General features: G+C 37.5%; 1 protein-coding gene across 1 annotated transcript in view; it reads right to left on the bottom strand.

Moving 5' to 3' along the window:
- FRMPD4 (FERM and PDZ domain containing 4) overlaps positions 1–24489 on the bottom strand; it is a 90990-nt gene extending 66501 nt beyond the window's left edge. Inside the window, exon 1 of the mRNA XM_070943266.1 lies at positions 24440–24489. Within this exon, the coding sequence (XP_070799367.1) occupies positions 24440–24477 (38 nt within the window). The 5' untranslated portion in view covers positions 24478–24489. The remainder of the gene's footprint in view (positions 1–24439) is intronic.
- Positions 24490–27142: the final 2653 nt, after the last annotated feature.

Raw genomic sequence — 27142 nt, 5'->3', positions numbered from 1 at the left:
GTTTCTCCATTTCTCATTTAGGGAAATATAATATTCTGCCTTTTTAAAAAATATTCCTCAAAATATTTCATTCTTCTAGGAGAGGGGTGGGTGGTGACTTTCTGCAGTATCACACAGGGTGGCTGGGAAACAAAAGGAGAGAAGGCAGTGCCATGTATAACCGTCCTGAGCTTCTGAACAATAGACAGGATACAAATCAGTCAAACAAATAATCCATAGGTGGAGATCAGCAATATGGAAAAACCAATTTTAACAGGTAGATCTGGCCTCTCTTTTTGGTCACATCAAGGAAAGAGAACCCTTTCCTCACAAAGGTGTGTATAAGTGTGTGTGTAATTATGGCTTATTTTACATCTACAAATATAAATTTTATTTGTCTGCAAGTTCTCCATCGATACTTAAATCCTCTAAAATAACATCATTTTATAGTACCATATAAGTAAGAGCCATCTGGATGAGCATATGGCACAAGTGTAATTAAAAAAAAATAAAGATTATCATGCACAAACATGCCAAAGGCTATATGACATGTATAAATCCACATACAAAAGAATAGGAAAATAGAAACAAATCTACAACTATAAGCAAATAAATGCTGCTTATAATTCGTAATACTGGCGTGGGGAGAAATAATACTTAGAATTAAAGCCTATGTAATTTTATTTCAGAGAGAGAAAAAGAGAGAGGACACCCACACTATCTGAATTATAACACTAATTCTTTTCTCAAACAAAAATTGAATAGAATTTGGAGATCTACCAGAGATTTCAAATTGCCTGTCAACTAAGAAACTGACATTTAACAGTTTAATTTTGAAAAATTTTAATGTATAACCTTGATTAACTATACAATTGTTCCTCAGGGGACAGTGATAAGAGTTTCTAAATCAATAAAACTAAATAAAATTGTCTCTGAATTGCTCTTTCTCATACTTATAGTCTGTTTATCATAAATACTGATTATCAAATGAGCAAATGTTCGCATTAAATGCTTTGCAAATGATTCATTTAAATTAAAGTTAAACTATTATTTTTCATTTTGACAAAAAAGTATAATTGGGACTGCGGAACAGTATTAGAAATTCTGCAAATAATTTATTCTCAAATATCCTTCCACTGCAACTCTATGCTTAACTATTGTCTGTACTTGATCACATATACTATTGTGATTTACTTCTTCCACGTTATTACATGTGTATGGGTTATATATCTGTCATATTATCAATAAACGTGTGCTATAAAAGTGAACTAAACTGAGAAAGCATTTTTCAATTTCACAAATATCCATCAGTAAACCGTTGAAACTGAAACACAATACTGTATACAGCAAAAATGGACAAAGGACTAAAATGGTAGACCCTTTAATGAACGTTTACAAAAGGACAAACATCAGATTTTTATTTGTAAGAAATTTGACAGTTCTTTAACTCATATAATCTGGTCTTGTTCAACTGTAATCTTATTTTGGTTTCAAGCTGCTATATTAATGAATTTTGGGGAATAGACATTATAGTTAAGGGTTTTCACATGATATTTCAAATAATTGGAAACAAACTCCTGATATAAAGGATTGGATCCAGAATAGGAGGTTGTTATCTATTTGTCAAAGGTTTTTATATTCTAAAAAGGAGAAGATGAAGCAGTATATTTCTGTGTCATTGAAGTTTGGGAAGCGTACAAGCAACTATATTTCTGTAATAATGCACTCAAGCAACTTTCGCTAGATAAGCCAGTATTCTACTGTGCAGAAAAGAAATGTATTATTAAAGGATAAACCAATTTTGGATTATGCTTCTATACAACCAATTTCTATTGATGGAAGAGGAATTGAAATCTATAAACTATTGTTTATTTTTTATTTTTCTAGGCACTTTTTATGTTCTTACCATTGTGAAATCAGTGCTTCCAGCTTGTGGCATGACACAGAAAGAGACTGTTATTCAGGTAAAAAAGAAAGGCAAAGGCTAATTGTTATAAGGCTACATAATAAATAAAAATGATTAATTATGGTTATTAACCAGCACAAGTCAACATAAGCCTGAATAATTAACAATTAGAACTACTATCCTTCATATCTAATAGTATTAAAAATTAATTCTAGGACAAAAACTGAAAAAGATGCAACATAAAGTATTAAATACATTTATTTTTTTATTTATTAAATTTGTACACCATCACTCAGTAACTAATAAATTAAACATAAAAATTAATATAAAAATAAAGTTAATATTAATTGATAAGTAAGATCACAATTTAGAAAAGCAATACTAGTTGGAAACTTAGTTAGGAAATTACAGAATAACAGAGAAGAGTTGGAAGGGACCTTGGAGGTCTTCTAGTCCAGCCCCCTGCTCAAGCAGGAAACCCTATATTATTTCAGACAAACTGTTGTCCAATTTCTTCTTAAAAACCTCTAGTATTGGAATATCCATAACTTCTGGAGGCAAGTTTTTCCACTGATTAATTGTTCTAACTGTCAGGAAATTAATGAGCTGTTTATCAAATTTGCCTCTGGCCAATGCTTAGCATGACACAAGATTACAAAGGGTTAGAAGAATAGGCTGAAAAGAACAACATGCCCTTAACCAAAGAAAATGCAAGGGGAAAAGAAGGAAAATATCTAGAACACAATTACTGGATGGGGAATTCATGGTTTGAAAGCTGCACTTTGAGAAGGACTTGGGTGAGGTTACTGACTACAAGTTGCCTGTGAGCCAGCAGTATGAGACAGCTGCTAAATACTATTCTGGGCTGCATTATAAAAGAAAGTATTGACAGGTTAAAAAAGGCTCAAAGGAGGGTAATGTAAATGATACAAAGGACATGAGGGCATACTCTATTAGGATAACCAATGGAACTTGGGCTAGTCAATCAGATACTCAAAAAGACTAAGGGAAGACATGGTATTATTTGTTAGGTGTACAAAAGGATGCTCAAATATTCAGAAATTATTTTCCACTACCCCCAAATCTAGGATCAGAAATGATGGGCATAAATTGCAGTTATCTAAAATTTGTTTAAATGTAAGGGAAATTATGAACAATATCCTCTTTTGAGATCTGCATGACCTGCATAATTTTTAAACCTTAGCTCCCCACTAACAGACCTTGGGTTTGATAGTCAGATGGGCTTCAGGAGTTTGACAGGTGTGTGGGGAGGTTTGCTCCATAAGTAGACTAGGTTTTTATTGTCTTTTGCTGTTTTAATTTTGTAAAACCACTCAGAATTTTCTGGAATAAGATGGCTAAAAGTTCAACAAAGAAAAAAAATAGTACAATTCAGCTTTTAAAAATTTGGATTGGATTTATTCCATGGCCAAAATGAATCCAGCTGTGCACCTTCTGTGCTATTGCATTTGTTTTGAATTATTTGAGGGCAATAGCTATGCCACCATTTTCCTTTATTTGCAAGAATTTAAGGGTGGCCAATGCAGTCCTTTGAATACTTGGAATAATAGAGGAGGCATGAGATGTCCTACTCCAGGAAGTGTGAAAAACTACCCAATTTCTCTTTTGCTTCAGAGGGTAAAAATCTATATTTCTATCCTATAAAGTCATTTATGCAGAAGTTAAATTAACAATGGGGTAGTCCTCCCTTTTTTTTGTTTTTTGTTTTTTTGTACACAAGTTTTATTAAAATTTTTCTTTCATTATACCTATTTTATGAACAGAGGATTGACCGTGTCACGTCTTATACATCACTTTTTTCATATTCATCCCTTTTATATAATTCTTTATCACAAATTCATCATTTTTCTCCATGTCTTGTTATTTCATTTTTTTCCCCCAAGTACATTTTACATATTTCCAATTTTGGCCATAATATTCTTTTTTTCATATTTCTTTATCTTATCTTAATCTCTTCTTAATACATAATACATCAACAGTATCACTATCCGCCCTTTAATTCCTAATTTCTTACAATAACATCAATTAATTATCTTATTTCTTCATTTACAACATATATTTTTTCAAAATCCCCATCCCACTTTTTAACATTTCAGTTTTGTCTCTTAATTTAACTTGTCTTCATAATTAAACCCAATTACCATTTCATATTTCATCTGCTATTCTGTTTTGCTATAAACAATATACATCATCATATTCACTTCTTACATTAAAACCCTTTAACTTAATTGAACTTCCACAATTAATAATTTTAATACAGTTCCCTTAAATCTACTAATATATACTTTATTTCCCTTCCTCCTTTCCACTATTCTTCCCCTCTTTAACCATTTTCTCTTGGTCTCTCCAAAATTCCACTTCTTTGTAATTTCCTTTTATCCTGTTCTTTTAACTTCTTTTCTTTTTCTTTTTTTATTTTTATATTTATTATATGTCTTCTCCTGAATCCTTTTTCTCACTTTTAGATATATTACTCGAGTAATTCTCCCCAAGTTTTCTCCTAGTCTCTTTCCACTCTTTTCTTTGTTTGATTCTTTTGCCAGCAGTTGCCTCTCTCAAATCCACAATAGACCAACTAAGTATCAAAGATGTCAAAAATATTTTAAATCCACATAAAGAGTTATTTTCCTCAGGTTTCTTTTTCTTTTATTATTTTTAATTTCTCCAAATCCAATTTTAAATCCAGTTGTAAAATTTTATTTCTTGGGCTTTAGCATTTTAACCTCCTCTTTGTTCTTCTCCCTCCATTAACTTTCCCAAGTGCCAATTAGCCACTCATTTCCACTCCGGGACACCATTTAAAGTTGTTAAAAATATTCTTTTTTACCTATGAGTTGGCCAATCACTCACCCAGTGAGCACTATGTTCAGACACCGCTCCTGCACAAAAAATGTAGTCCGGTTGCCCCAGCTTCTGAGTGGTCATTTTTCAATGGCCGCCACCCCCGCCATTGTTTCAAAGACCAGCCTCCGACCTGTCAAGGAACTTGCCTGTTCCACTTGGTCGTCCAAGGCACCTATCCTTCTTCACCGTCCCTACAGGATGGTTCTGGTCCGAAGACACCTCCCCGACAGCGGTTTGTCCAGCTGTATTTTTGCGGAGCTCGTCAGAATCCGCTATTTTTCCAGCTGGTCTCACCGCGACGCTTCTGGTTTCCCTTTTTTGTTAATATAGTGAACATTAAATGACTGTGAAGGTTATATCTGACCTTCAGCTTTATATCTTCATGAAGAATAAAAAATATATGCAAATGAACATAGCCATGCATGCAAAAATAGCTTGCTGGACTTTGCATAAATGGCTATACAGATATTGCAAAGATATCATGAAATTCTTAGGGCCAAAGTTGGTTTTTAGAATTTCAACTATATACATTTATTATTCATATAATTATAATTTATTAGGGCAATGCATTTTAATTCCCTGAATTGGGTCTGGTCTGAATCATACCTAAAGAAGATCCAAAGAAATAAATGGGGCAAGTTAGATTAACATGTAATTGGCTTGGATGAATTTCTGTTCTGTCATTTTCCTTCTTTTTTTCTTAAATTTATTCTCACTGCAGTCTAAATTGTCACATATTATACACGTTAGCAGAGCAATCACATATTAGCAAGGTGTAGATGTAAATCTCCACTGGTTTCATGATATATATCCAAATCTAATTGATGCAAGTTTGCATTCATATTTAGCGTCTTGTCACCTCATTTTTTATTTTAAACAAAATTTATGTATTTTGCAAAATGTACAGATGAACAAGAAATACAAAATGCGGCACTGTGCTATTTTACTTGGAAATGGGTCAGCATGCTATCACTTTATGTTTACAGATCTATGACTCAGACAAGTGAATTCAAATAACATCAAAATCAGGAGTGTCTTATGAAATTCAAACACATCTAAATATACATGTTTTTCCTGGTCACCTGAATATGCTACAGGGAACTAGAGTGCTATGTACACTCAGTTGGTACTCCCAAGCTGCTTCTGTTCTGTTTGTCTTCCAAACTCTTTCTTCCCTAATCCTTCAGGCCATTTCAACAATGCCAATGTAATTCTCACTAAAACAAGAGTTGTGCCAGCCCTGCTGAAAATACTTAATTTGCTTTTTAAATCATGATGCAAATGCTTCTGCCCCCTGCCTGGGGCTCAGAGGAGCGAGGCAAAAAGAAAAGCAAAAGGAAGAACGATTAATCCTTTCTGTCAGTATAAGAGAGTTGCAGCAATGTTTTGATCAGACTGTTTGAAGCACAAAGTTAAAGGAGCATTTATGATTCATAGCAGGCAGTTTCTCTGCAGTAAAATTAGCCATTCATCTCTATTCTTTTGTATATAAAAGAGAAAACAGGTTATAGTTGAACTATATGCCTCTACTGTCTGTTTAAATAAATAATTCGGAATACTAGACTACACTGAGAACAACTTTGTTTTAATGATAAAATGAATATATTCCTTTATAAAAAAGATAAAAGAAATAACATCCAAGGAAAGGGTTTGTGATTGAGTTTATGGCTAAATTTTTTAGATTTCATTGTTTATAATTGAAATGACAGGCAGCAGTATTTTTAAGATTTAAATTTTAAATCTAAGCAAGCAACCTATTTTAAGATGTCACCTGTTAAGGATGCTGAACGCAATTCTTTTTAAGTTATTTTAGTATTCCATCAAACAATAATTTGATACTCTTAGCATTCATTGCTCCTCTATTTTTGATTTCTTAGCCAATTGCTTGTACTTCATTTGTTGGAAGAACCTCATATTTTCCATTGTGCTATGATTTTTGGTATTAGTTTAATATAAATTGTTTTGCTGTTCTGAGACAAAGGCATTCTCAATAGGTATGTGTAGTTTTGGCCAACTTGAACCACTTCTGACCTTGGGTGGTCAATTTTAGTTTGGTTATGTCTGATTGGAATTCAAAGTTCAAAGAGCCTTGGTAGTACAGTGGTTTAAAGCACCCTGTTATTAAGAACAGCTGCCTGCAATTACTGCAGGTTCAAATCTCGCCAAGGCTCAAGGTTTACTCAGCCTTCCATCCTTTCTAAGGTAGGTAAATTGAGGACCCAGTTGCGGGGGCAATAAGCTGACTTTGTATAAATATACAAAAGAATGAAGGCTATTGCTTAGCACATTGTAAGCCGCCCTGAGTCTCCGGAGAAGGGCGGCATATAAATCAAAATTAAAAAAAAAAAAGTTCATCATTTTAAGTAAACCATGCCCAAAGACAGAGGGTGCTAAGGCATAGGAACAGTCAACATTCAAACAATGAAAATGGATGCTCAACTAGAAGAACTGCTGATTGAATTCAATAATATGCATTGGGATACCAATGAAACATGACAAAAAGGTAAAAATTTAGTTGAACTTGACAGGACTGGGCATTTACTCTACACTAGTGGTACCGAAGATGGATGAAGTGGTTTTCTCATCAACCAAGAACTGATAGCAGGTGGATCAAGGCGGTCATAGAATTGATCCCACTTGATAAAAAGTGTCCACGAAAGAGACCTAAAACAAGATGAATCGACAACATCAGCAAATACTGTATTGTGGACCCAATTGGCAAAAGAAAGCTCAGGATCATATAGGTTGGAAATATGTGGAAGAGGCCTTCATCCTGCACTAGACAATGGCTAAAATGATGATGATGATGATGATGATGATGATGATGATGATGATATACATGTATAGCCAATCCGATCTTCAATTTATACCCTGGGAACAATATTGTACAGAAAGTGGTAGGGTAGAAGATACAAAAGCCCTTGAGGGTTCTTTCCAGTTTGGGTTAGGTCTGCGCATGGAAGAAAAATCACATTTGTTACTGTGTAGCAGAAATTGGTTGGAGGAAATGCATACTTCCTTATCTTGCTAGATATTTCAGAAGCATCCAGGACTACCAACATGGTATTCTTGCTTAAGAAATCTAGTGATCGGAAGTTTTCTTCAATAGTTCATTCCTCCTTACTTGAGTGAGTCCAATCTGGGTTGCAGGAGGAGAAATTGAGTTATTGGAATATGAAATGCCACAGAGCACTGGCCTATTCTTTTTAATATCTACATAAAGATGTCATTTGTGAGTTCTGGATGCGATGACAGCATATAGGATGCTGTCCTATAGCCAGCAGCAAATCTTTACCTTGGGTCATGCAGAATATGTGGCAGAAATCGAATTATAGGATTGGATAGAAATAGAATCATTTGGGGGCAATGAGAACATTGGTGTTTGTCACATCTGCTCCATTTTATATCATGCCTGGGCCCTCTGACTGTGTCTTGCAAGGTTTAGCCTAAATAGATCTCTATTTAGGCTAAATAGATCTCAAGTATCCACACCACTTCTGTCCTCAGCAATCTAAAACTAATAGGGTTATCAGTACATGTAACGTAGATGTTTGTGCAGGTAAGAATATCAACCTTGCTGTCATGCAAAATCAAGCTTTTAATAGTGTAAATTAGAATATTGTGAAAAGGTTCAATATTCTAGGCTCAAAGTGTCCCACTCTAATCAGTTAATTAAGCCATAATACCTGCAAAGGGTTCCTGAGCCTTTAAATGGTCTCTCAGTCTGGTTCAGTAGGAATCACAATCATGGGAAAGATTGCTGACCTGACAGTTGTGCAGAAAAACCATCATTGACACCCTCCATAAGGAGGGAAAGCCTCAAAAGATAATTCCAAAAGAAGTTGGATGTTCCCCAAGTGCTGTATCAAAGCACATTAATAGAAAGGGATGTGGAAGGGAAAAGTGTGGAAGAAAAAGGTGCACAAGCAGCAGGGATGACCTCAGCCTGGAGAGGATTGTCAGGAAAAGGCCATTCAAAAGTGTTGGGGACTTTCACAAGGAGTGGACTGAGGCTGGAGTCAGTGCATCAAGAGCCACCACACACAGACAAATCCTGGACATGGGCTTCAAATGTCGTATCCTTTTGTCAAGCCGCTGCTGAACAACAAACGTCAGTCTTACCTGGGCTAAAGAAAAAAAGAACTGGTCTATTGCTCAGTGATCCAAAGTCCTCTTTTCTGATGAGAGCAACTTTTGCATCTCATTTGGAAACCAAGGACCCAGAGTCTGGAGGAAGAATGGAGAGGCACACACTGCAAGATGCTTGAAGTCCAGTGTGAAGTTTCCACAGTCTGTGTTGATTTGGGGAGCCATGTCATCTGCTGGTGTTGGTCCACTGTGCTTCATTAAGTCCAGGGTCAATGCAGCCGTCTACCAGGAGATTTTGGGGCACTTCATGCTTCCTTCCACAGATGAGCTTTATGGGGATGCTGACTTCATTTTTCAGCAGGACTTGTCACCTGCCCACACTGCCAAAAGTACCAAAACCTGGTTCAATGACCATGGGATTACCAGCAAACTCGCCTGACCTGAACCCCATAGAGAATCTATGGGGCATTACCAAGTGAAAGATGAGAGACATGAGACCAAGCAATGCAGAAGAGCTGAAGGCCTCTATTGAAGCATCCTGGTCTTCCATAACACCTCAGCAGTGCCACAGGCTGATATCATCCATGCCATGCTGCATTGAGGCTATTGCTTAGCGCACTGTAAGCCGCCCTGAGTCTCCGGAGAAGGGCGGCATATAAATCAAATTAAAAAAAAAAAAAAAAAAATTGATGCAAAAGGGGCCCAATCCAAGTACTGAGTACATATGCATGCTTATACTTTTCAGAGGTCCGATTTTGTTCTATGTACAATCCTTGTTTTATTGATTTCATGTAATATTCTAATTTTCTGAGATTGTGAATTTGGGGTTTTCATGAGCTGTAAGCCATAATCATCAAAAGTATGACAAATCAAGTCTTGAACTATCTCGCTTTGCATGTAATGAGTCTATCTCATATATTAGTTTCACCTCTTAAGTTGCATTACTGAAATAAATGAACTTTTGCACAATATTCTAATTTTTCTAATTTTTGTCTTATACTCCGAAAAATACGGTACTTCATTTGGAATACACTTAGGCCAAAAAAATCTTTAGAGAAAAGGTGTTAGATATAGGGTTCCAGACAAAGTTCAACTACATTCCAGTCACATTAAAGCTTATACAACTTAATCCAAATGGAAACTTGACATGTACACAACTACTGTAGTCTCTCCTGCCAAATAAAGATCCTTTCTCAGAGTGCGGCATGGTGTTTTACTGTCTTCTAAAGTGACGTTCACTCAAGTCCTTATATGATTGAGAACCTATTCGTGCAGCAGAAAATTACTGAAACCACCACAATGTTCCTTTTGTTAGCATGGTTGAGGAACTTTTATTCTTCCTTTATTAATACATTTTATAGATCATAATGAAAGTTTTTTTCTTTACTTTTTCCTTTTAGATAAGAAACCATTTATTATATATAATGTTGCCAGATTCAGCTTGGTAGCAATTAAGATTCATAGAGATATCACTAAGGGTACAGGGCATGAGTAAATCCCTCTACTTTTATATCTTTTTTGTGATCTTTAGAGGTGCCTTCTTAGTTAATATTATTGATATTAAAATGTTATAGAGAAAATATATTTTAATACCATTGTACATACCAGTTTCTAGTTATCTTGTACTTCCCACAAGCAGGCTATTATTCAAATGCCTGTAATTTTTCTTCATTGTACCTTATGCAGGTTTATGACTGTAATAAAAATTTGACTTGACTTGACTTTGAAAGGTATTGGTCAGAATCCATAGGTCAGCATTTATTTTATCTGGATACAGGTTGAAGAGGCCAATGTGCAAGGCTGGGTAAGCTAACTAATCTGTTATTTCTGTAATTGTGTAAATTTCTCAAATGCCAGTAAAATATTGCTGACATGAAACTTTTTGCTCATACATTTATAGCTCTTTGCTGCTTTTAGTTTAATAAGATTGCAGTTGTGTGCACATTTTTTAAATAAAAGAGAATGTTAAGAGTTTTTACTTGATAATTTCTTCCCATAAATAAATGAGAAATGGCATTTCTGCAACTGCCTTCCAATGGTGATAAAATGGCCTTTTGGCAAAGCAGTCATCTATCATAGTACATTTGTGCATTTAGCAATTCCTATTTATAGTGTGTATGATGCCAAAGCAATTTTTCAAAGCTTGCACTGTTGTAAGTATCATACTGCACAAATCCATTCCTTCAAGTGTACTTTGTAATTATTCTACATTGAAATAATTTTCCTTGCAAAGGAATGTTCATAGAGATATATTGTTTGACAAACAAATTATTCATTTCAGGGTCTAGGATAAAAAAACTACTCAGGCAAAATTCTATCTATTGTAGAGCTATTCTGCCAATGTTTAAATTCTAATAGCTTTTTATAAAACAAAGGCCTTCTGTGGTAAATAAGAATCTTAAATTACTCTAAAAAGAAAAGGCATCTTCAGCTCTAAATCTCTGACAAATTTCATTTCAGGAGGTCAGCCTCTAACCATTCAGATGTTGCTAATGGCAATTTCAATGCAGCTCACTCCTGGCCAGGATGGCAGGTGCACACCTAAATGCAGATGTTGAGATTCCATCCACCAAATGATAACCTCCAACGTGTTGTTCTTCCTGTAGAATCCAAAGTTCAAGATTATGAGATACCTATATTTTCCCTCACTAGGTCTCCCACAATGTATTAATGCAACTTTCTCCTTTTGGTGCTTTCTTACAAAAGAAGTAGATTTCCCAGAATTCCCAGATAATATGAATATGTGGCCATATTGTCAGAAATGCTATGCAGGGAAAGGCAATTTCTCTTAAGGAGGCGGTGCTTCAACCCCTCCTCAAGAAGCCTGCCCTGGATCCAGACTCACTTAATAACTATCGGCCTGTCTCCAACCTTCGCCTTATAGCGAAGGTTGTTGAGACCGTGGTGGCGCAGCAGCTCCCACAGTTCCTGGAGGAAACGGAGTACCTAGACCCATACCAATCGGGTTTCTGGTGCGGGCACAGCATGGAAACGGCATTGGTCGCTCTGGTGAATGATCTCTGGTGGGCCCGGGATGGGGGTTGTTCCTCCATCCTGGTCCTACTTGACCTCTCAGCGACTTTTGATACCATCGACCATGGTATCTTACTGCAGCAACTTGGGGGGTTAGGGGTGGGAGGCACTGTTTTACAGTGGTTCTCCTCCTATCTCTCAGGTCGCTCGCAATTTGTATGGGCGGGGGGGCAGAGGTCCACCCCGAGGCCCCTGACTTGTGAGGTACCTCAGGGGTTGGTTCTCTCCCCGCTACTCTTTAACATCTACATGAAGCCGCTGGGTGAGATCATTCGTGGTTTTGGGGTGAGGTATCATCAGTACGCCGATGATACTCAGTTATATATCCTCACCCCAGGCTACCCCGGGGATGCCCTTTCCGTGATGTCCTGATGCCTGGAGGCAGTGCGGGCCTGGATGGGTAGGAACAGACTCAGACTCAACCCCTCCAAAACTGAGTGGCTGTGGATGCCGGCACCTCGTGTTCTAGAGGTCCCATCACTTTTGATGGGGAGGAGGTACTTGCCCCCATTGAAAGGGCTCGCAACTTGGGTGTCCTCCTGGATTCCCGGCTGTCTTTAGAAGACCATTTGATGGCCGTGACCAGGGGGGCTTTCGCACAGGTTTGCCTGATGCGCCAGTTACACCCTTTCCTGGACCGAGATGCCCTTCACACAGTCACTCATGCCCTGGTTACTTCCCGCTTGGATTACTGCAATTCCCTCTACATGGGGCTCCCTTGAGGTGCACCTGGAGGCTCCAGCTGGTCCAAAATGTGGCTGTGCGGGTTGTTACGGGAGCTCCTCGTTACTCCCATGTAACACCTCTCCTGCGCGAGCTGCACTGGTTACCGGTGGTCCTCCGGATCTGCTTCAAGGTGCTGGTACTTACCTATAAAGCCCTACATGGCTTAGGTCTAGGGTACCTGCAGGACCATCTCCTGCCTGCCTCCCACTGTCCTGTCTGCTCTCACAGAGCAGCTCTCCTCAGGGTACCGTCGACCAGACAATGTCGTCTGGCGACGTCCAGGGGTAGGGCGTTCTCTGTGGGCGCCCCTACCCTCTGGAATGAGTTACCCACCGAGCTCCGGGCGGCGCCTGATCTCCGTTCCTTCCATCGAGGCCTGAAGACTTGGCTATTTCAACAAATGGGCTGATTCAGGTTCTTGGGTTTTATTATTTATTATTATTTGATTTTAACTGGTTTTGTATTATGTAGCAGTATAAATAGTAGTGTTTTCCTAATTTCTAATTTCTACTTCTATTTTCTAACCATTAATAAAACAAATCCTGTATTAAGAAATATTCTGTTATCTATCCATCATCTCTTGCCCTTTTTAGTATTTTGACTCTTATTGACTTTTTAACAAATTTCCCATGCTCCTCCCCTGGGACTTTATGTCTCCTTACACCACTCATATTTAGTCTAAATATTTCATCTGCTTCCACATTTATCTCTCGCTTTCCAGTCTCAATGGCCTCCACAAATAATTCTTTTGCCTCTTCTGGCAGATCTTCCTTTTTGTCCTCATCTATATTTTGACATCTTAAGTAATAAGCTGCCCTCTCCTTTTCAAGAGTTATTCCTTTCTTTTCCAAATATTTACCTGTTGTATCAATAGTTGATTTATCTCCTCTATTCTTTCCTCCACTCCTTCTAATTCCTCCTCTATTTTCAGGATTTTTTGTTCATTTTTTGTTGTCATTTGCTGAGAGTTTCCTAATCTCACATCTATGTAATGCATCTGTTTCTTCATCTCTCTCTGATTCTTTATCATAGCTTCCTGGATATATTGAAATATCAATTGAATTTCTTTATGAAACATATTTGTTTTTCCCTCTTGTGACATCTTAATTTGATTTAATGGGCTAGAAATTGCTCAATATTCCACCAAAACCCCAATGTCTCAGTTGTCCAGAACACTAAAGCCAATAAGAGAAGAATTTGCTCAATCCCAGAACCGTTCCTCAGAATCAACTTTATTTATAATCCTCAGGATTTACCAATTTACTTCCTCAAAATTGTCCAAGTTTGTAAGTCTTCTTTAACTTTTCTTCTTTCGCCTCATAAAATATTCTATCAAACAGTATTTAAAGTCCAGGATGGCCCATCAAATTCCTCCATGTCGTTAATCCACCAGCATCAGTCATTCAGTCTCAAAGGCAATTCAAGGCAGTTCCAAAAAGGACCATATTGTTTACAATCCACACTACTTTGAAAATTTTCAAAAGGCTCACTATTTACTCTCAAACAGTCAGATAGCAAATCTTATGGCTGCCTTTTTTTGGTCTTGTCTGCCAGTAGATGCCCTCCCTATTCTTTCTCTTTCCACTTGTACAGAATTCTTTTTAAAATAGTCTATTGTCTCAGATGTTGTTTGCCTTTCTTCGCTTTGTTTCTCTTCTCCTTATCAATCATGGCTTCCATTCAAGGTCTTTTTCGATTATGTAGTAGTATAATATCTTTTTTCACCGGTAGGTGTCATCCCAGTTCTAACTTCCAGCATTGAAGTGAAGTGAAAGATATAACAGCTGATTGTCAAACAGTCAAAAAGTTCATTTTTCTTTGGGGAATTTCTTCCAATAGTCAAAGGAAGACTCAGCTGCCCTGAGTCTTTGGACAGGGGCGGCATATAAATTGAATTAATAAATAATAAAGAGTATTATCTGCTAATTTAAATCACTTTTCACAATACTGTAAATTCCAGTCCGGTCCTTCTCTGTTCTAAAACTTAATAGTCTCCATTAAAGTTTCATTTCTCTTTTGGAGCTGCTTTCTCTACATTTTGGAGAACCTTTCAAAAATTATTTTATTTGGGGATAGGTCACTAAAGTAGAAGTTGAAAACCGTCTGACTCAGTTCTAATACTCTGTTCCCGAACAGCTCGTTAGTATGTCTTCTTCAGTTGTCCCAGCTTCGTTCTGGCCATAGTGGCCTTCTTTCTTCTTCATTGGTTGGGAGAGTGCCGCCGATTCAGCGGGAGAGCCACTGCTCTTCCACAATTGACAAGGCATCCCTCCTTTCTTTGACACCCCTCCAGGGTGACTTTAGCCCCTTGGGGCTTCTCATGAAGAAGGATCGGCTGGGATTTGTGGAGCCCTGCTATTCTCAACTGTTTCGCCGCAACACCAAACCAGAAGTCAAGTTTGGGACTTTTTCTTCATGGATACTAACAAGGTTGAGAATTCTTTGAGAAAAAAAGATATGATAGACATCTTAGAGAAAGAAAATTTATTCTCAAAGGATTAATCTATAACGTCTAACAGAACAACTTTGGGACATTTTTTTCCCCGTAGATATAAATAAGGCTGAGAATTTCTTGAAGAAAAGAGACTTGATAGACATTCCTGAGAAGAAAAAGATTTCATTTTATGAAGATAAGCTTGAGGGAGTGACTTAAATTCAATGACTTAATTACTTAGAATGGATTTTTGTAAGCTTGATATATATATATATATATATATAAAGAATACTTTAAGGTAATTTTGTATGTATAAAATGAGTTTATAAGTGCATATCTTCTGTCTTTTTATGTAATGCTGAATAATTCCCAAAATTTGTAAAATACTATTAAATTTGAAAATAAGAGAAGAAAAAGATCTACTCCGTGAGGATAAACTTGAGGGAGAGTTTTTAATTTAATGAGCTAATCGGAGTTAATTTGACTTATTTTGTTGTGAGATATATAATTGAATGAAATCTCTAATGTAGTATTGTATTTTGGATTCTGGTTTTAAAATGAAGGGTTCTTTTCCTTTTATATATAATCAGTATTTTTTAAAGTTAATAAAATATCAAAGCTAGAAAAAGTGTTTTCTCCCTTTAGGGTTAAAAAAAATTGAAATAATATAGAGGATTATCTTAATATGAATTATGGTAAAGATTAATGAGTTAACAGAAGCATGTATTATTCCCCACAGCAAATAGAAGCAGAGATGGTCACTGATTCTTTTATCCAAAGAAGAGAATATATCTAACCTTGTTTCTATTTTGAAATTGCTTCAGGATTTTGTGCTTCCAATGAAAAAAATGAAACTTTGATTTTGTTTTTTCTAATTAGATAGGTTTATTGTTATAGAAATGGCTTGTACCAGGGGTGGTATTCACTTACCTTTGCTACAAATGGGAGTGCATGCGCAGGAGGAGCCTCCCGCAGCCTCCGCTACTGGTTCGCCCAAACCAGATAGAACCAGCTGAATAGCACCACTGGCTTGTACATACTGTTGTGTAAAAGTAAAAAGTTGCTATTGTAATGTTATCTTCTACTGTGCTGAAGAGAGTCGGAAGTTGGTGTCTTTTTTTTTTCTTTTTCCTCTTTACACCATCTTTTTTTCTTTTCCCTCCTTTTCCTCCTAGTTTTCTACTACTTTTTTGCATTTCTCTTTATATTTTATATTTTGATAAACCAATTAAAAAGTTACAAAAAAAGAGAAGAAATGAGTGTTGTAGTTTTGTATTTGAGCTTCCACAAGGGGTATTGTTCTTTCAGTTGTGATAGGTTACTTCTCAAAAATATCGAATTTCTTCCTAGTACTCATCTATTTCAAAATCATTTGAGAGATCACTTCACCCCTCTTTTTTTTTTAACTCAGTACAGGTAGTTCTCGAATTATAACAGTTCATTTAGTGACCATTCAAAGTTACAATGGCCCTGAAATAAGTGACTTATGACCATTTTTCACACTTACCATCACTGCAGCATCCCCAAGGTCACATGATAAAAATTCAGTTGTTTGGCAACTGACTCATATTTATGAGGGTTGCAGTGTCCTGGGCTCACCAGGTGATCACCTTTGGCGATCTTCTGACAACCAAAATCAATGGGAAGCAAGATTCACTTAACCATGTTACTATGTTAAGAATTGCAGCGATTCACTTAACAACTGTAGCAAGAAAAGTCATAAATGGAGCAAAATTCACTTAACAAATGTCTTGTTTGGCAACATATGTTTGGGGCTCAAATGTGGTTGTAAGTCAAGGACTATCTGTAAACAGAAGCTGGCGCCATTAATGCAGCAATCCTATATCTTCCTTCCAATTATTATTGTTGTTGTTTGCATAAATGCCATTAGAACAGAAGTGTCATCCTTCCTCTCTGTTTTTATAAATGTACAGAATCTGCTTCCCAATTTTTAGGCCTTCAATACAATATAAATGAATTATGAAGGCTCCCAAGGTGATAAAAAAATATCAGTGGCAGATTGATAGCTTTTTTACTCTCCTGGGAGATTCTATATATAACTCATTTTTAAAATTCAACTTCTTAGTGCTATACCTTTCTCCCTAAACCTTCAGATAAAGAATGATTTCACTAGCATGAACTCAGCTGTTTGAAAAGCACACTTAGATGCTTAAGTGATTCAGTGTGACTTGTCATAATGCAGTCTGACAGCAAACTGCTTTTGCTTTGACTCTACAAGTAAATTAATCAAAACTTGATGAAGAACTGCAATACTGGCCTATGGTAACTTTAGCAGAAGCAGCATTTGTTCAGTAAATGTCATAGCTGCCCACAGTGATTTCAGAATACAAATCTCCCCCAACCCCCAGCCATTTAAGCTACCAAACTAAGAAAAATCCACAAACAATGAAATAAGATGATTATATCTGCAATTTCAGGTGACATTGCTCTTTAATACAAATTTGCATACTCTTGTTTTGCATGTTATACACCTGTTCCTTTAATGTCAGTTAAGAGTTATAATTCCTCATATCTACTTTTCTTTACACAATTTGAGTGTATAGTATTGAACATGGTATATATTTATTCTTCAAAAAAAAGTCCCTCACATCCCATATCTATACTATTTAATGATTCACAGCTTATGTATAAATTGGCATCACTGTAAATATTACAAGGTGGTATAAAGAATCTGACTTGTAATGGACAGCTGGCAGATTTTTTTTTTAAAGTTTTTTTTAAACAAAAAAGCCTTTGCTTTGATTCTACCAAGTTTATTTCAGGTTACAATGGTGCTGAACAAAGGAACTTATCCCTGTTTCTCATAGTTGCAGCTGTTGCAGTGTTCCCATGGTCATACGATTATGATTTGGACACTTGACAACTAACTCACAATTATGATGGCTGCAGCATCCTGCAGTCATATAGTTGCCATTTTGACCTTCATTGCCAGTTTCTGACAAACAAAATCAATGGGGAAGGGGGCAGGTATGCAGAAGTCATGGTCATGTGATTAGGAGAAGCTGCAACATGTAAGATTCATCTAACAACTGCAACTGCAGCTGCTGTCAATACCAATAGCACTTAGACTTATATACCACTTTGTAGTGTTTTATAGCCCTCTCTAAGCAGTTTACAGAATCCCCCAACAATCTCATTTTACTGATCTCAGAAGGAAAGAAGGGTGAGTCAACCTTGAGCTGGTCAGGATCAAACTCCTGGCAGTTGGCAGAATTAGCCTGGAATACTGCATTCTAACCACTGTGCCACCACAGCTCTTTAGTTGGTGTGGTCACATGATGTGCACATTATGATTTAGCTATGGAGTTGCCAGCCCCAATTACCACAATTAAGGACAACCTGTAACATTCCTTCTTCCAAAAAGCTCATGTTCTCCGTCTATATTAACAAAGCTCACAGAAAATGACCATTTGGGATCACAGTTCTTAATTAGTGTGAAAAAATATCTGATTACCTAAACAAATCCAAAAATAGTCGGTGGCAGCAAAAACACTTCAAAATACAAGCTTAATAGTAAGTTAACTCTAGGACAGAATCTACAGAAAATAGGAAATAGGAAAGATAGAATGATGGGAACTGTAAATAAATGAGAGGCAAACATTTTAGCTTTCTGATTTGTTCATTATTTATTTGAAACAAAAATTGATGAGTGTTTGTGAGCTCCAGTGTTTTTAATGTACTATTGGTGTTAGTAGCTATAAGGAACAACAACTACTTGTGACATGTCATTAATAATATAAATGATATGCTTGCTTTCTCAGAACTGTGAGAGTGCATGTGCAAGAAATTAAAACAAAAACAAAATTCACTGAGATGAGACTAGAATAGTTGCATGGTTTTCTCAAAATACAGAAACAAAAAAAGCAACTAAATGATTGGATTACTTTATTATAAATCAGTCGCTGGAAAATAATACAAATTTTTGTACAGTGTACTCCTTCAAAGTGGATCTCAGTGCAGTGAAGCGTTATATAGACATCTTTTATGCATTTCTTTATGCAAGACTAGAAAACTAACCCAACATCCAGATTCATATGAACCATAGAGATACAAAACATTGTATACACTTGATTTGATTGATTTCTGTCAAGTGGGTTTCTATGAATATGAAGAACCTGATCTAGCAGAAATGCCTTGTAATGGAACAGAGGACTACGCAAAGCTTTTAAGAGTTGCTTCAACTGACAAAACTTTGATTGAATTATCCCATCAAAGCAGATTTGCAAATCAAAGAGAGGAACTCTTTAAAGCAACAAACTGAATGAGCTGGCTTTGAAGTGCTTCATATTCTTTTGAAGCCTCATGATATTTTGCCAAATCAATAATCAAAGGAATCAAAAATAATAACTCTTCCTGATCTTTGGCAGCTGAGAAGAGGAAGAGTTTCCTTTTCAAACAAGTTTTGAAAAATGTTAGTATCAATCAAAATAATATATTTTCTGTATTGATTCTGTACAATATAAACTGTTGGATAATCTGAAACTGAGCTATTTTCTTGTTCCTGATATTTATATTTTTAAAAGGGATCTACTTGAATATGTTAAAAAGCTATCATAGTGAAAGCCCTATAAATATCCTGATGTAACCCGAAAGGATTCATATTCTTTAAAAAAAGCATTACTCCTCTATTGGCTGACCAATAGACTTAAGATACAGAAGGATCTTGACAGATTTGAACATTGAGCATTATCTCACAAAATGAAATGGATTCGTAATGGCTGACCAACCACACTCAATGTGTAGTCCTCAATGGAACTGCATTTACATGGAAGGAAGAATGCAGTGGGGTACCCCAAACAAGGTCTGTTTTAGGCCCAATATTCTCCATCAATTATTTGGACAGAGGGATAGAAGGGGAACTCATCAAATTTGCAGACGACACCAAGTTGGCAGGAATAGTCAACACTCCAGAAGACAGACTTAAGATACAGAAGGATCTGGACAGACTTGAACATTGGGCGCTATCTAATAAAATGAAATTCAATGGTGAAAAAAGCAAGGTTCTACATTTAGGCAAGAAAATCCAAATGTACCTCTCTTACAGTGGTGAAATCTAAAAATTTTCGCTACCGGTTCTGTAGGCGTGGCTTGGTGGGCGTGGCTTGGTAGTCATGTGACTGGGTGGGTGTGGCCAACTTAACGTCACTCACGTCACTCATTGTTAGAGCTAGGAGCTGCACATTCTGAAGCACATTCTGCCCCCAACGCTTTGAGTTTCCCTCTGGCTTGACTGCCCAAGTGAACTTCGGAGCCTTCTCTTCCCCGCTTTCCATCCCGGAGGGCCGCATATCCCCCCTGCCAATCCTCTGTACAAACCGCCTGCCCCATTTCTGCAAAGGCAGAGCCTCCCCCTTGCAGGGTGATCCGGCCTTCCACCTGGGCCTCCTCCTGCCGCCAAACATGCCCAGCCGTCTGTTCCCTTTCCTCAAATGGGCTGTGCATGGGGTGCTTGGAGAGAAAGCGAGCAAGAGAGCTCTCCAACCTGTGTGTGTGTGTGTGTGTGTGTGTGTGTGTGTGTGTGTGTGAGGGAGGGAGTGATCTGAAGCCAAGGCACCCAAACTTCTGGCAGTGGCAGGGGCAACTTCTGAGCAGCCCTGAGTCAGCCAGCTTGCAGATCACTGCTAGCAAGCAGACAAGCAGAGGTAGCAAGCGTATGCCGCACCGCGGGAAAAATGAGAGGTCCTATTGTCCCACAGAGCCTGCCGTTGCTTGAGTCGGTGGGGGGGGGGGCGAGGAGAACGACCAGACTCTGGGAGGTCAGGTGGAGCTGGCTGACTCAGGGCTGCCCAGAAGCCGCCCCTGTCGCTGCCAGAAGTTTGGGTGTCTCAGCTTCAGATCATTCCCTCCCTCCTCAAACACACACACACAAACAAAGGTTGGAGAGCTCTCTTGCTCGCGCTCTCTCCAAGAGCCCCATGCACAGCCCATTTGAGGAAAGGGCATGCACGGCTGGGCGCGTTTGGCTGCAGAAGGAGGCATGGCGCAATGGAGTTGTTTTGTTCACCGCAGCGGTGCTTTGGGAGGGCGGTGAACGTCTGCAGCTGACAACTATAATGAATACGTCCATCTGCCCTCCTGAAGCACCACCGCCGTTTGTTTTCCTTTCATGGCAGGAGAAGGAAGAAAGCGAATGGTGGTGCTCCAGGAGGGTAGGCAGACATCTGTAGCCAGTTGGGAGGGAAGGTTGTGAGAGTGGCAGCCCCTTCCAAGCGCAGCACACGAAGGCAGTGGGAAAGGCGCCCCTGGCATGCCTGTTGAGCAGGCAACCGGGCGGGCGGGGCCACCAGGGATGATTGCTACCAGTTCGGTGAACTGATGGCAATCATCGCTACCGATTTGACTGAACCGGTTCGAACTGGTAGCATTTCACTCCTGCTCTTTTAATAGTAGTAACTGTGAGAGGGATCTTGGAATCCTACTAGACAATCACTTAAATATGATCAGCAGTGTGCTACAGCTGCCAAAGAAGCTAAGCCTAACCCTAAGGCCAACTTAATGAAAGAAGAAGTACGGGTGACATGATAGCAGTGTTCCAATATCTAAGGGGTTGCCGCAAAGAAGAGGGAGTCAACCTATTCTCCAAAGCACCTGAAGGCAGGACAAGAAGCAATGGATGGAAACTAATCAAGAAGAGATGCAACCTTTTTATCAGGTTCGCCTGATCCACCAGTTGCGTCCCTTTCTGGATCGGGATGCCTTACGCATGGTCACTCATGCCCGCTTGGACTACTGTAATGCTCTCTACATGGGGCTCCCTTTGAGGAACACCTGGAGGCTCCAACTGGTCCAGAATGTGGCCGCGCGGGTGGTGATGGGGGCGACTTGGCGCTCCCACGTAACACCGCTCCTGCGCGAGCTGCACTGGCTCCCAGTGGTCTTCCGGGTGCGCTTCAAGGTATTGGTTACCACCTTTAGAGCGCTCCATGGCTTAGGGCCCGGGTATTTACGAGACTGCCTTCTGCCGCCAGTAGCTTCCCACCGACCAGTACGCTCCCACAGAGAGGGATTCCTCAGGGTTCCATCGGCCAAACAATGTCGGCTGGCGGCCCCCAGGGGGGAGAGCCTTCTCTGTGGGGGCACCCGCCATCTGGAATGAGTTGCCCCTGGAGATACGGCGGATCCCGGATCTGCGCACTTTCCGCTGTGCCTTAAAGACGTTTTGTTTCATCAAGCTTTAATTTTAAATTGCTAAATTATGGGTTTTTAATATGGGGGTGTTTTAACTGTGGGCCAAAATAATTTAATTGGTTTTTTAATATGTTTTAATTTTTGTATTTTCTGTATTTTATCTGCTGGCTGTTCACCACCCCGAGTCCTTTGGGAGAAGGGCGGTATACAAAATAAATAAATAAATAAATAAATAAATAAATAAATAAATAAATAAATAAATAACAACAACAACAACAACAACAACAACCTAGAACTAAGGAGAAATTTCCTGACAGTTAGAACAATTAATCCTGTGAAACAACTTGCCTCCAGAAGTTGTAAATGCTCCAACACTGGAAGTTTTTAAGAATAGATTGGACAACCATTTGTCTGAAATGGTATAGGATTTCCTGCCTGAGCAGGGGGTTGGACTAGAAGACCTCCAAGGTCCCTTCCAATTCTGTTCTGTTCTATTTTCAGCAAATTTTCAAAAGGAACAAAGTAACTGTACAATTTTTAGAACCCTTATAACCTCCACAAATATCTTTTTTTTAAATTAGTCTTTAATCATCCACTGGCTCATATCAAATCTCAAATTTCCCATTCAAGTAAAGATTGAGTTGTATAGATATTAAGTAATAGTATGGAAAACATTTCTAATATATGCTTGACATGCTCCTTTCAAGTTCAAAATGATCTAAATTCAAAAGGTACCGGAAACTTTTCTGAAACTGCTCCAACTATTCAAATTATTTCTGAGACTGAAATGACCCATTTTCAAGCTCAAAGTACCTGTACTGAATTCCAAACTGAATTGCTCTGTGCTTGACACACTTACAGAATATTCAAACAACATCAGAGTGCTTGTGATAAGATTAGAATAATGCACTTCAAAATCAATGCAACTGTTTTACAGACCACTATGGAGGACTTCCAGTATTACCCCGAAAGATTTCATATTCTGCAGATCTTTTGATGACTTCAAGAGGAAATTGTGACTACTTAGAAATTGCCTTCTCCTTCTCCATGTCTTTAGATTTCATGAGGAAATTCCATTCATTGTATTAATAACTTGAAGCCATTATGATAATGAACAAAAATGCTTTAAAGCAGTATTTCCCAACCTTGTTGACTATGCTGATTAAGGAATTCTGAGTCGAACTCCACATATGTTAAAGTTGCCAAGGTTAAGAAACACTGCTTTAGATTGAAAACACACTCCACATTTGGATTACATGGTTCACTTATTGTTTCAAAAATATTAATGAAAGAAAAAGTGGGAATAAAGCCTACAGTACATATTGGAGTATTCTTATGCTCTGTGTTTAGATACTCAATAGTTAGATCTAGTTATGTCTCATTTTGTCCGAGAACTAAGAACTTGCTCTTGTAGAACAGAAACATGAGTGTTAGGGGAAAAAAAGAGTTTGACTTTTGAGATTATCTACTGGCATGTTTTGGCTTTTGATGAACCCCAGAGGACAAAAAAACCAACAACAAAGGAACACATATCACGCAGGCAGCCTTCTAGAACAGAAATCTTAAAAATGAGACGATGTAACATATATTTTCCCTTTCATTCCATCCTGAAGATCATCTCACTCATTTTCTCTGCTGCTTTTATCTATGTCCTTCAATATAGATTTGTTTTATATTAAAGCGCGGAATGAAAGTGTCTTGGCAGTTCACTCAATTTCAGACAATAACTTTTAAACCCTAGTTCTTCAAATCGGGGACATTTATTTGGAAATAAGCAGCAGCAACACCCTCCTCCTCCCAATTTAATCTATTATTTTATATTCGAATGCAACAAGATCTCCATCATCTTGTTGAAGTTATTTCTGAATACTTAGAAAATGCCCAGAAGGCATTTGTTAATCCTTTTTTTAAGAGGCAGCCTTAGAGGAGAAATAATCTGCAAACAAAAAACCAATTGTTTTATTGTTATTATGGCAAATGAAAAATAACTGTGGAATGCAAATTTAATTTGCTATATTATTGATAGCGGTAAAAACTTAAAAAAATTTTTTTGTTTATATTAATATTACTTCAATACATACTTGGTGTTTATGTTAAATATGTACTTTCCTATCTAAATATCAAATAAATATATATGCTACCTTTGGTGAGATAACCTGATTGGGGAGCAAATGGAAGATCAGTATATATTCATGTTGGGGCTTCAGCTCTCTGCAGCAGTTTCTGCACAAAATTCATCAAATTGGTGGCAACCTTACTTGATGTAGTAGTCTCTCCCATCTCTGTTTGCCATCATTTCCCAACCATAGGAAGATCCCTGGTTCAAGGTCCAGGTTCCTGAAGGAGGAGGCCAGCCTGAAGACTTGGTCCTGTGGCTAAAAAAGGTAATTCATTAGAATATAATATCAACCATTTAATCCAGTATTAGGTTGTGTATAGCTACACAGCCTTGGCTCAATACCAAGTTTATCATACTACAATATGTTAAGCTATAAATACATTTGCTCCATTCCATCAGACACCTCAATTTTAAATATCTGATTTAAGATGCTTCCAGGCAGTGGACTGTTACAATTTTTAACCAAAAGGTAAACTATTTTTTCCTTCTTCAACAAATATTTTCTAGAACAAATAGATGATAGAAAGACAGAATACAAATAAGATATGATTATTTATAGAACCCTCATCACAATTATTCAAGGAAGTGTCCTTACTGTTTAAAAATTAAATTCACTATCGTAATTTCTAACTACTTCAGAGATTCACATCACTGCCACCATATTTTGAATGGTTGATGTCTTGGGAAAGATCCAGGAGGAATCCTGCTTGCATGATAGCTTCAGGCACATAGCGAATTTCTTCAGAAGTTGATCATACATGATAACTGCACTCATTATTATAGGGAGAAAGACAAGTAGGTATATCCTTATATCCTTTCAAAACACAGGGAACATGTAAAGCGTTACTATGTGGTAGCCATATTTTGAAAAATAGCCCTTAATTTAATTAGAAGAGATACAGAATGAAAATTTGGAAATTTCTTTCTTAATATCTTTCCACTGAATAACATACATTCTCAGTGTCTTATTCAGTATTTTAAGCTTTCTAAGTATTAGTTATTTCTTCTGTTATCTGAAGAATAAAAAATCATCACATTATTTCCTTGCATACAATCCATGTACCTGTTTCCTTTTAAATAAGGGTATCATTACTATTGACTCACTAGTAAAAGATCCTAAAATACATTTAAGAAAATGTAAACTTCACTGGTAATATAATATAGATGTGTGCAAGATCACCTGAAAAAAAAAAGAAATGTTAGAATTAATTAAATTAAATGATAAAATTTGCAACTGCTATAAAGAAGATCTGAAGATACTTCTTTGATTTTTTCTTTTTCCCTTTTCTCTCTTTATGGAAGGTAGCATTACCATCCATAGGAAGATAATCACATACTAAATAATATACCAGAAGATCAATGTCTCTTATCCTTTTCTGTAATATCTCCACTTCCACTTTTGTCTTTGGCTTCCACACTATTTTCTTTTCCTTACTTAGCTACTGTTCGGAGTTGTACAGGAATGATAGTCCACTCCTAAAATAAATATCCACACTGGGTATGGCAATAAAAGATTACTCTAGGACTGTATACAGCCATTTGGCCTGGATTACCCCTCCCTCCCCATATTGAGACAAAAAGAGATATCCTGCTTTTATACTCTAGTATGGTTTGTTTAAAGTTTTTGTAAACTTCCTCTAGCTTTGAATGTTTAACTCTATAGCCTGATGGGGAATACATATCCTTTCCTGTGGCTTAATGCCAATGTGCTTCAATCAGCATATCCTGAAGTTGATGAAATTCCTGGCTTCTCGTAGAAAGGTGTATATAAGATGTACATTATATACAATAAATGTATATTGTACCTCAATCAGACTGATTCTCTCCTTAGGTTCAGGATCATGATCAAGGCATCCCTTTTGCCAGGTATATATGGATCATAAAGCAGATTTTTCTACTTCATCTCTGAGCATCTACAGTTGCTTGAAACTTAGACTATGACAGAAACAATTTATACTTGAATGAACATGTAAATGTTTGCAAACTGATTAGTAGATGCTGAGTCTGAACCTAAAAAAACCTTAAATTTTTAGGAAGAAAGTTTTTAGAACAACACAGTTGTTCTTTTAAAGGCTACAAATGCAATTACAATTTATGATTACAGGTTTTTGGGGAGGGTTCATCTTGATATAAATCTTGATATAAAGACACATCAAAGGAGCTTTTAGCCATGTGATGTAGTCAAGACAAGACATACAACTAGGAGTACTACTTCTATCTTTATTGTAAGGTTACATTAACATAATCTTGCAAAACTGAAAATATTTCTCTCTCTCCTTTTCTTTTAATCTGTGAAAAACTAGGTAGGGTTGCTTTCTGAAATGCTTCCCACACCCTTTATCCTTTTGTGGACTGAGGTACTTTTTACAGACAGGTTATCCAGTCTGCAGTTGTCCCTCCTATTTCCCAAGGTCATTCCCACATGAGCAAGGTTTTCTCTCTCCTTTTCCACATTTCATCATACACACCATTCTTCTCATAGTTTAGCACCTTTATTTCTAAGTAAATACCTTTATGGTTGGATAGTATCTGCAAATGTCTGTTTCATTATGTCTACATAATGAAGACCTTCTGTCTTCTCTTGGCATCTTTCTCAGATGCTGCAGAGGTAGATTTCGAGTGACTGGTTTTGGATCTAGTAGAAGGCCCTTTAGATACTGATCTTGCCCTTTTAGGTGCAGAAGCCTCTGCCCCCTGAGATCTGGGGAAAGATCAAGCTGAATTGCTGCTGTTGGAATCCATATGGTCAGCCATTTTAAGGCTGCAACCTCTGTTGTTATTTTTACTATGAGGCAATACTAGCCCTTGAGCAATTTCTCCTTGAATTAAGGTCTTAAAGCTG

This window comes from Pituophis catenifer, unplaced genomic scaffold, assembly GCF_029215685.1.
Source record: "Pituophis catenifer annectens isolate HBS135680 unplaced genomic scaffold, rPitCat1.0.hap2 SCAF_4, whole genome shotgun sequence".
Classification (NCBI taxonomy): Eukaryota; Metazoa; Chordata; class Lepidosauria; order Squamata; family Colubridae; genus Pituophis; species Pituophis catenifer.
Note: the sequence above shows the minus strand (reverse complement) of the source record. Positions and strands in the feature narration are given on the sequence as shown.